Source organism: Pelobates fuscus, chromosome 3 (genome assembly GCF_036172605.1).
Source record: "Pelobates fuscus isolate aPelFus1 chromosome 3, aPelFus1.pri, whole genome shotgun sequence".
Taxonomy (NCBI): Eukaryota; Metazoa; Chordata; class Amphibia; order Anura; family Pelobatidae; genus Pelobates; species Pelobates fuscus.
Window position 1 is genome coordinate 57,268,111 of NC_086319.1, and position 14,795 is coordinate 57,282,905.

The window sequence follows — 14,795 nt, forward strand, 5'->3', positions numbered from 1 at the left end:
AATCCATATCCTACAGAAGCCTGCTGCCCCCAAGAATTCTCGCACTTGTCTTCTATTCTTGGGTATTGGTATTTGGCAGACAGCTTCTTTTCTCTCTGGCCCCATAATCCTTTGACCTTCAGAGATATGGAATCCCAGATACTTGACAGTTGGCAAACACAACTGAGCCTTCTTCCTGGACACCTTGTATCCTGCCTTCCAGAGAATATGTAGTAGATCGTGCGTTGCTTGCTGACATTTTTCTTTTGTAACTGCTGCTATCAACAAGTCATCTACATATTGTAACAATACACATTCTCCTGGGATAGACTCGAAATCCAGTAGATCTTGACTTAGAGCTGAACCAAATAGGGTAGGTGAATTTTTAAACCCTTGGGGCAGTCTTGTCCAAGTCATTTGGCGTTTTGAGCCCGTTACAGCGTTCTCCCATTGGAAAGCGAAAATACATTGACTTTCTGCGGCAATTCGGAGGCAAAAGAAGGCATCTTTGAGATCTAAGACTGTGAAGTAAGTAGCCCCGCCCGGAATTAAAGCAAGCAGGTTATATGGATTGGGTACAACTGGATGTATACTAACAACCGCATCATTGACTGCTCTCAAGTCCTGCACAGGTCGATACTCATCTGTACCGGGCTTTTGAACAGGCAGCAATGGGGTGTTCCAGGGGGAAGTACAGAATTTTAGGATACCATACCGTATGAACTTATCCAAATAGGATTGGATGTTCTTCTTAGCCTTCTGTGGGATGTGGTATTGTCTTAGGCTTACTGGATAAACCCCAAGTTTCAGTTCAATTTTTATAGGTGGAATATTGCGGGCCAGTCCTGGTGGGTTGTTCTCTGCCCAAACTCCTGGTATGTTAAACAATGTCTCATCACTCCTAGGGTTTTGGCTAGTCAACACTGTATAAAGTCGCCACTCTTCTTCCTTTGGTACGGATAAAGTCATAATACCTGAAGGTCCATTAAACTTTAAGGATGTTGTTCCATTTGGTAGGAACGTAATCTGCGCTTGTAATTTTGATAGCATATCACGTCCCAGCAATTGGACTGGGCATTCAGGCATATAAAGGAATTGGTGTTTTACTACGTGGCCTCCCAATGTACAGAGTCGACTTTTAAGAACCGGTTTTTCAGCACTTCTTCCAGTTGCTCCTATCACAGTAATAGTCCTTCCAGATGGAGGAGCAACTAGATTAGTCACCACTGAATGTTCAGCACCAGTGTCGATCATGAACGCACTCCTTTTTCCCCCTATTGATACATCGACCATAGGCTCCGCTCGACCAAGGGGGATGGAGCCCGGTCGGTATCAATAGTCCTCCATGACCGTGTCAGCCAATCCTACAAAGTCCCTACCTTCTCTATCGCGGGACCTTTGCGCTGCTGGAATATACCTGTCTTCCCTAACACTTTTGTAGCTTGCGCTTAATATCTCCGTATGCTTGGCTGACAAAGGCGGAGTTAACCATTCGGGAATTGTCTGCGTCTTCCGGATTAAAGGGGGTATACAAGCGGTATGCCTCCAATAATCGGTCATAAAAGACACTGGGCGCTTCATCGCTTTTCTGAATCACCTCAACTGTCTTCGACATGTTAATAGCTTTCTTTCCTCCGGCTTTCATGCCAGCAATTATAGCGTCTCTATAGGCTCTGAGTTGAACCATATCAGCACCATTTACGTTCCAATCGGGATCAGTGTTGGGATAATGTGTTGCGGCCCATGCTGCTGGATTAGCTTGGTTCAAAACACGGGCTCTATCCTCTAGTGCTTTTATGGCTGCTTGATTTATTCTTGTCCTTTCCTCATTGTTAAATAAAGTCATTAGTAACTGCTGACAATCAGCCCATGTCGGATTATGCGTCTGTACTATTGAGGTGAACAGATCAGTCATAGCTTGTGGTTTCTCAGTATACGAGGAATTATGGGTCTTCCAGTTTAAAAGATCGGTTGTGGTAAATGGGACATATACGAAGACTGGGTCAGCGTGTGCCATTTGACCTGCGGCATCGATATAAGCTGACCCGGGATTCAGACGAAGAGGCATCTGATAGTGCTTTAATTGTTGGGCACCAGTCAACTGTCGGGTTTGGATGGGGCTACGTAGAGAGGCGTCAGTCATGGGTTCCGGTCGGGGAGAGATAGGGTATGGGGATGTGGGAGGTTGGTTTTGGGAAAAGGTCGTAAATAAAACACTTCGAGCCGAGCTAGATGAAGCTTGACCGGAAGTCTGAAGTGGCGCCAAATCAGGATATTCGTTTCTAATGGGGGTGGGTTCTGGTTCCGGAAGGGGAGATTTAGTACGAGGGGGGGTGGATCCTGTACTGGAGGAGGAAGCGGAAGTGGATGGGGGTAATGAGGGGAGGGCTGCAGGACTTCCTGCGTTTGCGTCACTTCCTCTTAACGGAAAGTAAGGGGGCGGCAAAGGGATCTCGGACTCAGGGGGCGTGTCCAAAATGGGCCTAACACCAGTCCTAGTGGACGAACAAGTCCTAGCTACCATGAGGCGACACTGCTCCTCGTGGCATGTCTGGAGCCATTTTGGCGAGTCATTTACGGCCTGTCTCCAACAGTCAATATAAGGAAACTGGCCGTAAAGTTCAGGCCTACCTGATACAGCCACGTGTAAGCGCTGTACCAGAGTTAGATCCAAACTGCCACGTGGCGGCCATGCCGCAACCAAAGTAGGCCACTCCCTAGTACACAAAGTGACCAAACGTACAGGAGACAATTTAACCCCAAAATCACAAGTTTTGAATCCCTTTTTAAAATTCTTCACCATACAACCTAAGGGATCCGGAATCGTTGACTGCGACGCACCCATACTTAACAATGGAACGTCGTCGACAACGAATACTATACACGCGTACTATTCAACAGTCACACCCGTTTCCTCTAGCAACAGCACCACGTGGTACGGTTACCAAGTGAAACGTACACAATAACAATAAACACTCAGGGAATTCCCGTACACACACAGCTGCTACACCAGTCACTATATAATCAATATTATGCCCTTTGGCGTAACTATACAGTCACCCACGCTATAATTCTCTATATACGAATTACCCGTCTATAACACACCCCAGTAACATCGTCTTTTACAATTAGCGGTTACAGTACGGTTAGCATAGGTCAAAGCACAAGTTAAGGTCACAATACAATTATTAGTGGTTATGGTGTTAAACATGCAATGGACAACAATGATTAGTACTTATATACAGTGTCAGTAAATATACAGGGTTATGGTACCGTGCACTATAATACAGCAACACACTATTAACACTCTCGCTAGACGGCTGAGCTCGCGCTATCTAACAAGATATACACTTTACTAAACAATCGTTAACACATTTACAATTCCCAACTAAACTATTGGCCAGTACCTTGAATGGACTACCTAAAACTATATACACCCGTTTTGGTTAGCCACACTGCCCAATCACCACATATATAGCGAGCTAGAGAACCGAATTTACACAGGCGCCTCTTAGTCGCACTATCAAAAGTCTAGTGGGTTCCAAATTTACACGCCTTCCCACTTAGCCCAGATAGGATGAGAACTAGCGAACCGAATTTACACAGGCGCCGCTTAGTCTCCCGGTCCCTCCGACCTAGCGAACGTAATATACACCCTAGAACGCTAGTCTAGACAAGACACCGGTGTCCGGCTAGGGCTATTTACACCAGGACCCCGCCTGACTAACCAAATCAAACGGTCTGACTAAAGAGCGTTCGATCGAGCGGTGCGCCTTCGCTCCTTCCCTCCGACAGAGGGGGCAGATACACAGATTCAAACCCCTTTGGGCCTACCGCACAATCGGTATACCCCTAGTGGGTCCTGCCGTCTAAAACAGCAGTTGTCTTACCTCCTCGTTCCTGAACCTGAGTTCACACTCATCGACGGGGACACCCCAGCACTTCTTACGTAGAGGCCGATGATCTCCTGGACAACAGACCAGTGGCGCCGAGACGAAGGGAGGTCCACGCAGAAGTTCAGGGGTGCAGCCGTAGAGAACGTGGGCAAAGATAGACCGTCTCACGCCTCTGCCTCTCAGCTACCGTTGAACGATGAGTTTCCCGGCCAATGCACCAAATGATATCGGAGAAACTGACGGAAGCCAAGCACAGAGAGATGGACACAGGTTTCTTCAGGAAGGAAGAGATTCTTTATTGGATCACCGATCGGGACTCAGAGGGACTAGCGTCACCAAAATACAGCAAATTCTGAGCCCCGGACAATAGTGCAGGCTCCTTATATAGGCATATAACTCCTCCCATATTAAGCTCCACCCGCACATTCTCTTAACCAATCAACACAAATAAGAATTAACTTCCTGTTTGACCGCATGGCTTGTCCAGCACAATGGAGGAGGGGAATACTATATCCTGTATTCTTGCACATGCTCCGTACACTACTGATCGTATCTTGCCTCGTGCAACCAACTGATCGATACGTCAGCATATGCACGTACACATGCCACGTGGTAATCTCGGCCTACTAAATTTATTTTTACCGAGATTCCACCACACTAGGGTTAACCCATTTTTTCATAAACATAGCAGTTTCAGAGAAACTGCTATGTTTGTGAATGGGTTAAGCCTTCCCCTATTTCCTCTAGTGGCTGTCTCATTGACAGCCGCTAGAGGCGCTTGCGTGATTCTCACTGTGATTTTCACAGTGAGAGCACGCAAGCGTCCATAGGAAAGCATTATGAATGCTTTCATATGTGACCGGCTGAATGCGCGCGCAGCTCTTGCTGCGCGTGCGCATTCAGCCGACGGGGAGGAGAAGAGGAGGATCGGAGGAGGAGAGCTCTCCGCCCACCGCTGGAAAAAGGTAAGTTTTAAACACTTTCCCCTTTCCAGAGCCGTGGGGGCACCCTCAGGGCACTCTAGTGCCAGGAAAACGAGTATGTTTTCCTGGCACTAGAGTGGTCCTTTAAAGCAAACATTCTACCTATACTGAAACCAGGGAAGGATCCAACTAAAGTTAAGAGTTATCGCCGAATATCACTAATAAATGTAGATATTAAGATATTTTCTGCGATTATAGCTAGCAGATTAAAAGAAGTTATGAAACAACTAATCCATCCTGATCAAACCGGTTTTATTTCAGACAGAATGTCAAGCAATAATATTAGACGTTTGATAGATGCACTAGATATATCACAACGTAAAGAAAGTCCCATGCTGATCCTGTCTTTAGATGCTGAGAAAGCCTTTGACAGGGTCAGCTGGGACTTTATGAAGTTCACATTAGAAGAAATAGGTATACAAGGTTGGCTGCTAGATGCAATTTTAGCTTTATACAAAGATCCAACGGCAAGAACAATTGGTCCTGGCATATGCTCAGAATGGTTCAAATTGAACAACGGGACCAGACAAGGGTGCCCGTTGTCCCCTTTACTGTTTATATTAACTATAGAGGTTCTAGCTAATAGAATTAGAAATAACGAAAATATTAAGGGATTCATAGCAAGTCAGAAAGAACTGAAAATATCTCTTTACGCTGATGATACTATTCTATTTTTAAGTAACGCGTCAACATCTATATCAAACGCAATGTTAGAAATTGAAATGTATAGTGAAGTATCAAATTACAAATTAAATAAAACAAAATCAACTGCTATATATATCAATATGTCGAATCAAGAAATAGATTCATATCAAGAAACATACAATTTTATTAAAGCTAAAACGTTCCCATACCTAGGAATTAAAATTAGCAGAAAAGTAGAAAACATTATGTGAATAAACTTCATGGATCTCTTAAAAGAAACCAATAAGAATTTGAAAGAATGGAGAAAATTAGAAGTATCTTGGGGAGGAAGAATTAATATTTTGAAATCATATGTTTTGCCAAAATGGATTTATATGTTTAGAATGCTCCCATTAGAAATCCCGAATGCATGGTTAACAATTATCAACAATGCTTTTTCTAACTTTGTATGGCGAGGGAAAAACCCCAGAATTAAAAACGAAGTATTATCAAGAGGAATAAAGAAGGGAGGCTTAGGTTATCCAAACATAAGGAAATATTATGAAGCAGGGATTATAACGCATGTCATGGCTGGCCAGATAAAACAAAATAAAGAGGAGATATGATGGTGGTCAGAATTAGAATCTAGCCAATTAAGAGATCCCCTAGACTTATTCTGGAAAATAAAAAAATTTAATTTATCCAGATCATATATCTTAGGACAGATTATTCCAATAAGGCAAAAAATAAGGAAAACAATTGATTTAATTAACAAAATATTTGATTTTCAAAACCTAGATATAATAGAATTAAATATGAAGAATATTTCCTTAAAATTATGGAAGGAAAAAGGAATAAGCACTTTAAAAGATCTGACCAAAGATGGCAAAATTAAACCTTATAAAACGCTGATAGAGGAATTTAAGTTCTCTGTTAAAGATGTATATACTTACCTCAGAGTAAAACACTTTTTGGAGAAAGTTGAGATAGTAATAGAGGGTAAGATGTACGATATTTTAAAATCAATAATATACCAGAATAAAACAAAGCAGTTGTTCTCTAGATGTGCTAGAATGCTAGACCCAATGAATGATTCAGTTCTATCCAGTGCTATTAAAAAATGGAACACTGAATTAAAAATAAATATGGAATCAAATGAATGGTTAGCTACTCTACAAAAAATCAATAAATATGTCCATTCCTTTATATTGATAGAAACACACTTTAAGTTGGCTTATCAATGGTATATGACGCCAACTAAAATATCTAAATTTGATACATCTATGGATACAAAGTATTGGAAGTGTAGAGAGGAAGAAGGAAATTATATCCACATGTGGTGGTCATGTAAACAAGTGATTGTTGTATGGCAGTGGGCTCAATTTATCATCCATACACTGTGTGGTGTAAAAATATTCCTAAAACCTGAAATAATGCTATTACACTATCAATGGCCAAAATTAAACAAAATAAATCAATTTTTAATTACTCATTGTTTAATAGCCTGTAAAATAATAATAGCAAGGAACTGAAAGGGAGATACCGCATTTAACATCAAATTAATAACAATACAGTTGATATATCAAATTAAAATGGAGAAGGATCACTGCAAGTTTCTGAATGATAATTTGAGCCTATGGGCAAATTGGGAAAAAAAAATCCTACAAATGTAATATCGAAACCATTTGAAATAAGAAGTAGAAGCTGGAAGTATGTAGAGCTCTCGTGGGGGGGAAGGGGGGGGTTGTTTTGTGTTTTTTGTCTAAGTGTTTATGTGTATGAATATGAATTTTTAAATACTTTTTTGTATAAGTGAAATTATGGTGATCAATTCAAAATAAAAAGTGAATTGAAAAAAAAAAAAAAGAAAAATGGATCTGGAACCCTCGCCACACAACACATGCTGGTGAATCATATTGACTATAAGTGCGTTTGAGCCGAGTCCCTTTCAACCTGTTGTTCCTGTAACATTTTGTAGTTGTCTCATTTATTGTTAAATTTTCCCCCTTTTAATTTAAAATAGTGTAAAATGCTGAAGAAGAAGTTAATGACACCAATAATAATAATGGAAAGGTTTCTTAACTTTACCGTGTAATGCATTAATAAATATAATAAAATAGCATTATATCGACTATACGCTGTGTTTTATTAATGATAAGAGCAGTACAATCTGGCAGGAATTCTATCCTCCTATATACTGTAAGCTTGTTTGAGCAGGGTCCTCTTCAACCTATTGTTCCTGTAAGTTTTCTTATAATTGTCCTTTTTATAGTTAAATCCCCCCTCTCATAATATTGTAAAGCGCTACGGATTCTGTTGGCGCTATATAAACGGCGATAATAATAATAGTAATTGTCCTATTTATAGTTAAATCCCCCCTCTTATAATATTGTAAAGTGTTTCGGATTCTGTTGGCGCTATATAAACGGCGATAATAATAATAGTAATTGTCCTATTTATAGTTAAATCCCCCCTCTTATAATATTGTAAAGTGTTTCGGATTCTGTTGGCGCTATATAAACGGCGATAATAATAATAGTAATTGTCCTATTTATAGTTAAATCCCCCCTCTTTTTTTTTCATTGTTAATTTTTTTATTTTCATTTCTTACATACACAGAAAAACAACATAAAGTATAAACAATAATAAAACACAATAACATGAAATTAAATAAAATAAAATACATAAATAAAATAAATTAAATTTAGCTTTTCTTTGCTATTGCCTTAATTTCATTTGTAATCCTTATATTCAACTCATACAAGTGTGCAAAGTAAAAATAATTGACATTGACAACTAGTTCTTACTCACAAGCGGAATGCTCAGCATATTCATCCTGTTTCAACAATTTTTTACTTAAATCTTTCAGCTTTGCAGTCATACCCTATCAATTATTCATTAAAATGCAATAATGTACACACTTTAACCTCATATCTGTTTTAGTCTATTCCTCCTTTTGCTATAACCTCTAATTTATACCTTACACCTATATGCTAACCAATCTTGCCATGCTTTTTCATGGCCACCTTCTCTTCCTTCTATTTTATTTACTATTCTCTCATATTGATACGTCTTATCTACTCTTTCCTGCACTTCCAAGATATTTGGTGGGATTGTTTTTTTCCCAATTTTGAGCAATGCTTATTTTTGCCGCGATTAACATATGAATAATAACTACATTATTTTGTATTCGACTCCACTCTTTGTATATATGTAAAAGATAGAACTCAGGGAAATTTTGTATCACTCTTATAATACCCCTCTTATAATATTGTAAAGCGCTACGGATTCTGTTGGAGCAATATAAATGGTGATAATAATAATAGCAATTGTCCTATTTATAGTTAAATCCCCCCCTTATAATATTGTAAAGCGCTACGGATTCTGTTGGCGCTATATAAATGGCAATAATAATAATATCCTATCCTACTGTTATTACACTGCTTTGAATAGCTAAGCATCTTCGTTGGCATAGCAACCACCCGGAAGTGGTTGCTCCTTCACCCTTCCCCCAGGCCCTCTGTGTAATAACTTTTGGTTCCCGTTTCTTTCGTGCACCTTCCTGCTTCGCGCCTCTCCGTTAGTTAAAACAAACCACGACACAGCAGCTTCTCACCAACATAACGATTCAGCGAGACGTTATAAATCATACCGTGAGACGCACGGCCTGGCTTGCACACCGGATGCCGTTAATCTTCCCCCGGACCGTTTCCGGTTGCTGGTGCCTGGAAGATGGCGGCCGCGGTGAGGAGCGGGATACTGAGCAGCCGGTGGTGCTGGCGGGGGATCCGCGCAGCATCTCCTCGTGGAATCGGCGGGAAAATCCCGGCTGGTGCGCGAGGTATGGACATAGCAGGCGTGCGACACTCCTCGGCTGTTACTATGGCAACAAGCGGCCATGACAGCTTGACCTTCTACATGTGCTCTGTGCCCATTACACACAGCCACGGGTGGGGGGGACCCAATAATGTGGGACACACACTGACTGGGTCTGTGTTCTGATTGCAAGTAAAATGTGTGTGTATTCTGACACTGTGTGTAGCATGACACTGTGTGTAGTGTGTGTGTAGCATGACACTGTGTGTAGTGTGTGTGTGTGTATTGTGTGTGTGTGTAGTGTAGTATGACACTGTGTAGTAGATGTTTAGTGTGTGTGTAATGATGTCCTATGTCTTGCCACCCTCCTGCTAAACTTTCTGCAGAGAGGGCGCTATGATCCCTGGTGGTCCTTATGGGTTAACTCTGCTTGGTGGTGTACAGGTCAATAAACTCTACCTGCCAGTTAATGTCCCTGGTAGTTCAGCAGGTGAGTGTGGCCTGCACCTCTGGTGAGTGCAGACCACTGTAATTGCTTCTTCTTGGTTCAGCATATCTAACTGCGGGCTGGGAATACTAGCGGCTGTGCTCTGACAAATTGCTGGGCCAAGAAGGAGTACTTACTGTGGTCTGCACCCATCTGAGAGCGACATGCTTCCTGACCTAGCCATGTTTTGTTTTGTTTTTTGTCTTTGGTCATGATTTTAAAGGGACACTATGGTCACCCAGACCACTTTAGCTCAATGAAGTGGTCTGAGTGCCAGGTCCCTCTAGGGTTTACCCTGCCTGCTGTAAGCATAGCAGTTTCATAGAAACTGCTATGTTTACATTTGGGGTTAAGCCAGCCTCTAGTGGCTTTCTTGCGGACAGCCACTAGAGGCACATCTGCAACGCTGGAGGCATTTAATGCCTCCATCACGCAGAGCGTCTATAGGAAAGCATTGAGAAATGCTTTCCTATGGACACTTTGAATGCGTGCGCATGCATGCTCTGCTGACGTCAGACTGGGGAGCTGACGTCGGTGGGGGGGGGGGGGGAGAGGTAAGGGAGCCCGGCGGTGGAATAAGATGAGTAACTGAAGGGGTTTTAACCCCTTCAGCACCACGGGAGGCGGACCCTGAGGGTGGGAGCACCCTCAGGGTACTATAGTGTCAGGAAAACCGATTTGTGATCCTTTAAATGGACACTTTAACCCTTTTAAGAAGCCACTTCTAATGAAAACTGCTAAAACTTTCCTTCATTCCAACGCCTGGCCAAGTTCTTCCTTTATTGCTGTCATTGAGCAAAAGGCATGGGGAAGGATTCGTAATGCCATTGGGTGCTGGAGTCGAAGCCAAATTTGCAAAGCATGCTAATGATGTCTCAATGAGGATGATGCTGGAGGTGGAGTTAAACTTGCCTCAGGGGGTTAAAGGAACACTAGTGTTAGGAATACAAACCTTTATTCCTAACACTATAGTCCTAGAGTGGCTGTTTAGTTATTTGTCCCACAGATTACAGTAACAAGGTAGTTTCACTAACATTTTCTCGCTCGCTGCGACTGGCCCCACCTCAATGATTGAGATCTTTAATCTTGATGACCTCATCCAATTAAATGCTTTTCAATGGTAAAGTTTTAGGAGGCTATTGTGCAACGTATCGCTACACCAGTCAACATCTCCTCATAGTGATGCTTTGAATCAATTCATCTCTATGGGGAGTATTCAGTGTCTCAGTGCAGAGCTGCACTGAGATAGGAGACGCTGAACGTGCACAGTGCAGCACCGTGATTGGAAGCATCTTTAGTTGGCAGTTGAGTGACTGCCACTAGAGATTTTATTAGGCAGCAATGTAAAATGTAGAGACACCAGAATTGTCCCCACCCACCCAAATGAAGCTCAGGGTTACGAATGGTGATGATTTTTTTTTTTTTTTTTAAATAAAACTTGTTTCAAGTGGTTTCAGCTTTTTATACACACTGGAAGTGTTACAAATTCACTTTTTCAGCACTTGTTAATGTGCTTGATGTGCTCTATTAGTAAAGAAATGACTTACAGTACACATGCCACTCAAAAATAAAAAGTTCACTGGAGCATAGAAACGTCTTCTTGTTGTAGTATTCCTTATACTGATTCTTAAAGGGACACTATAGGCACCCAGATCACTTCAGCTCATTGAAGTAGTGTAAGTGCAGTGTCCCAGGTACTTTAACCCTGCAGTGGTAATTATTGCAGTTTTTGATAAACTGCAAGAATTACTTGCTAGGCTTAACTCCACTTCTAGTGGCTGTCTACCAGACGGATTACCGGGTAGTTAGGCGACTTTTGATCTCCTAACTGACACTGGACATCCTCGCACTATGCATTAAATCAATGCTTTCCTATGGGAAAGGTGTAATGCGATCGCTGCACATGCGCGTTAGCCCCACCCCCCAGTCAGCTGACATCAGGGACATTGGCGCTGGAATTGGGTTAGTGACATCCAGCAACACCCAAAACCCCGTAACATTGTATAATACTTTCATATAGGGGAAGTCCTAATGCAAGTGTGACATTTGAAGCACTATAGGAAAACAACTTTGTATTCCTGGCACTGTAGTTTTTTGTTTTGTTTTTTAGAGTTTAATTTAACATTTGTTTCTTATTAAGCTGCATGTACAGTGTGTCTGTTATAAATGTTTCTCATTATTAATTTATATTTCTTTTGCAGATGTTACTGTATGCAGTTATCGACACAAAACAGTATATTCAGCACTTCCGGATGATTACAATTGGTATGAACCATATCACTCAGTCACTTGTTAGATTATGGAAGTTAGCTTAATCATATCCATTTCTGACTGTGTGTGCCATTTAATCTTTATTTCAAGTATTTTATCAGTTTTGTAAATGTGATTGGCTGTCACAGATAGTATTAAAGTAAAAATATGCAGTGTCACGCTTATTAGCTGAAATGTGAATTATCAGGAATTCAAAGTGAATTTTAGATCAAAATAGCAGAATGGGAAAAGTTCTGCAAGTCAGCTATGTTTTTAGTTTGAGTATATTAGCCTAAAATGTGTTATTCATTTTGAGTTCTTGATATTTCACACTTTCGTGAATAACCCTCTCTGTGTGTCTCTTCATGTTTACACGAACAGTACTTCAGGAAAAAAGACAAGCTCTTACCACTTTTGCACAGCGAAATTACTAAGTAAGCGGTAGCTTATTGGTTGTGTTATTTTATTTCAATGTAAAAATTTTATTGAAATAATTTTTCGACATACAAAAAAGTCCCCTTAAAAAAAAAAAAATGTGGATATCCACATGATAGTTATATTTATTTATATGTAAACTATAAAGGTAAACTATAGTCACCCAGACCACTTCATCTCATTGAAGTGGTCTGGCTGCTGTGTCACTGTCCCATTTAGTCCTGAAATGTAAATCATTGCAGTTTTTCAGAAACTCCAATAATTGGCTTGCAGGACTAAGACTGCCTTCAGTGGCTGTCAGTCAGACAGCTACTAGAAGCATTTCTTGGATGCTAGAGAACATTGGTCCCCTAAATGACGCTGGACGTCCTCATGCTCCATCGGCTGGCATCAGGGACACTGGTGCTGGAATCTGGTAAGTGACTTAAAGGGAAACTCCAGTGCCAGGAAAACAATCCGTTTTCCTGGCACTGGAGGGTCCCTCTCCCTCCCACCCCCCAATCCCGGGTTACTGAAGGGGTGAAAACCCCTTCAGTCACTTACCTCAGGCAGCGACATGTCCCACGTCGCTGCCTGCTACTCCCCGCCGCTCCACCTTCCTCCGTCAGCCGGTGGGCGAGACTGATCCCGCCCACCGGCCGAGGAGTCCCAATGCGCATGCGCGGCAATGCCGCGCATGCGCATTGGCGCACCCCATAGGAAAGCATTGAAAATGAATTTCAATGCTTCCCTATGGGGAATAGAGCGACGCTGGAGGTGCTGGAGATAATCTGTGCTAGGAACCAGGAAGTTCCCTCTAGTGGCTGTCTAGTAGACAGCCACTAGGGGAGGACTTAACCCTGCAAGGTAATTATTGCAGTTTATAAAAAAAACTGCAATAATTACACTTGCAGGGTTAAGGGTAGTGGGAGTTGGCACCCAGACCACTCCAATGAGCAGAAGTGGTCTGGGTGCCTGGAGTGTCCCTTTAAGTTTTTTTTTTAACCATTTAGCTGCAGTGTGGAACAGAGAGGGCACTATAGTATCCATTTAACTCTTCTGTTTTGGTCTAAAGTTTTGCAAAATACCTAATTCACCGTTTTCTTTTATTAGAAACAAAACCCTATAACTGCAGCTCCTCCTCAATGTATGTTGATCTACATCTACCGTGTATGTTGATTCATAGATCCACATATAGATTGATTTTGTGCTAAAAAGAGCAACTAGTTTTACGTTTAACTATAGCATGTATGTATTTCTTTTTTTAGCAAAGTTGAACTTGCTTTGACATCTGATGGGAAAACTATAGTCTGCTACCACCCCTCAGTTGATATCCCATATGAACACACAAAGGTAAGCAAAAAGATCTCATTGGTTAGAATGCATGTGCTTCTTGAACATTTCCCTATCATTCTGAGGTTAGGAAAAGGAAAAGGTTATTTGCAGTCATAAACCTATGAGAGTTCAGGCTGATGTATTGTTTTCAACTTCAAAGCATAACTTCTACCTGTGATGCCACATAGTATAGGCTTATAATTGCTCCATTTTGTTTTTGCAAATCAGTGCAAATAATATTACCAGAATGATGAGAGATTTTAAGAGAGTGATAAAATTGTAAAGGACAGAAGCAAGTATAATTGATTTCTTCTTAGTCATGTTAATGTAACTTTAGTTGTGAATCTAGTTTGGGGCAGACCCTGTGTTTGCACCCCCTTCTCCTCCTTAAAAATGTAAAAAAATACCCATAATTTTTTTTTTCAATGTTTTCAAGAATATTTATTGCAAATAAAAATTGTGCACCCCCCACATATACCCTACACATCAAATTCATACCCCATCACGTAAAGTTCATACAGCCCCTACACATATAAATTTTGCACCCGCGCCCCCACACATCAAATTCATACACCCACCCTACACATAAAACCCCTGCACACACACACCCCTTAAAGGGACACTATAGTCACCAGAACAAGTACAGATTAATGTAGTTGTTCTGGGGAGTATAATGGCTCCCTTTAGGCATTTTCATGCAAACACTGCCTTTTCAGAGAAAATATAGTATTTACATTGCCTCTAGGGACACCTCCAAGTGGCCACTCCTTACATGGCCACTGGAGGGGCTTCCTGGCTCAGGGCTGCACAGTGTGCAGGGAGGGGCTTCCTGGCTCAGGGCTGCACAGTGTGCAGGGAGGGGCTTCCTGGCTCAGGGCTGCACAGTGTGCAGGGAGGGGCTTCCTGGCTCAGGGCCATTAAGCGTCCCCACGCTCTGCATGGAGACGCTGGATTTTCACAAAGGGGGCGGAGCCGGCAGACCCGCGCGGCGCTGGAAATAAGGTGAGTTTT

At 41.7% G+C, this 14,795-nt stretch overlaps 1 protein-coding gene across 1 annotated transcript in view; it reads left to right on the top strand.

Annotated features, from left to right (window-relative positions):
• The first annotated feature begins 9,053 nt into the window (after window positions 1-9,053).
• MRPL42 (mitochondrial ribosomal protein L42) overlaps window positions 9,054-14,795 on the top strand; it is a 12,227-nt gene continuing 6,485 nt past the window's right edge. The window contains exons 1-3 of the mRNA XM_063445155.1: window positions 9,054-9,323; window positions 11,987-12,050; window positions 13,718-13,802. Coding sequence (XP_063301225.1) covers window positions 9,215-9,323; window positions 11,987-12,050; window positions 13,718-13,802 — 258 coding nt within the window. The 5' untranslated portion in view covers window positions 9,054-9,214. The remainder of the gene's footprint in view (window positions 9,324-11,986; window positions 12,051-13,717; window positions 13,803-14,795) is intronic.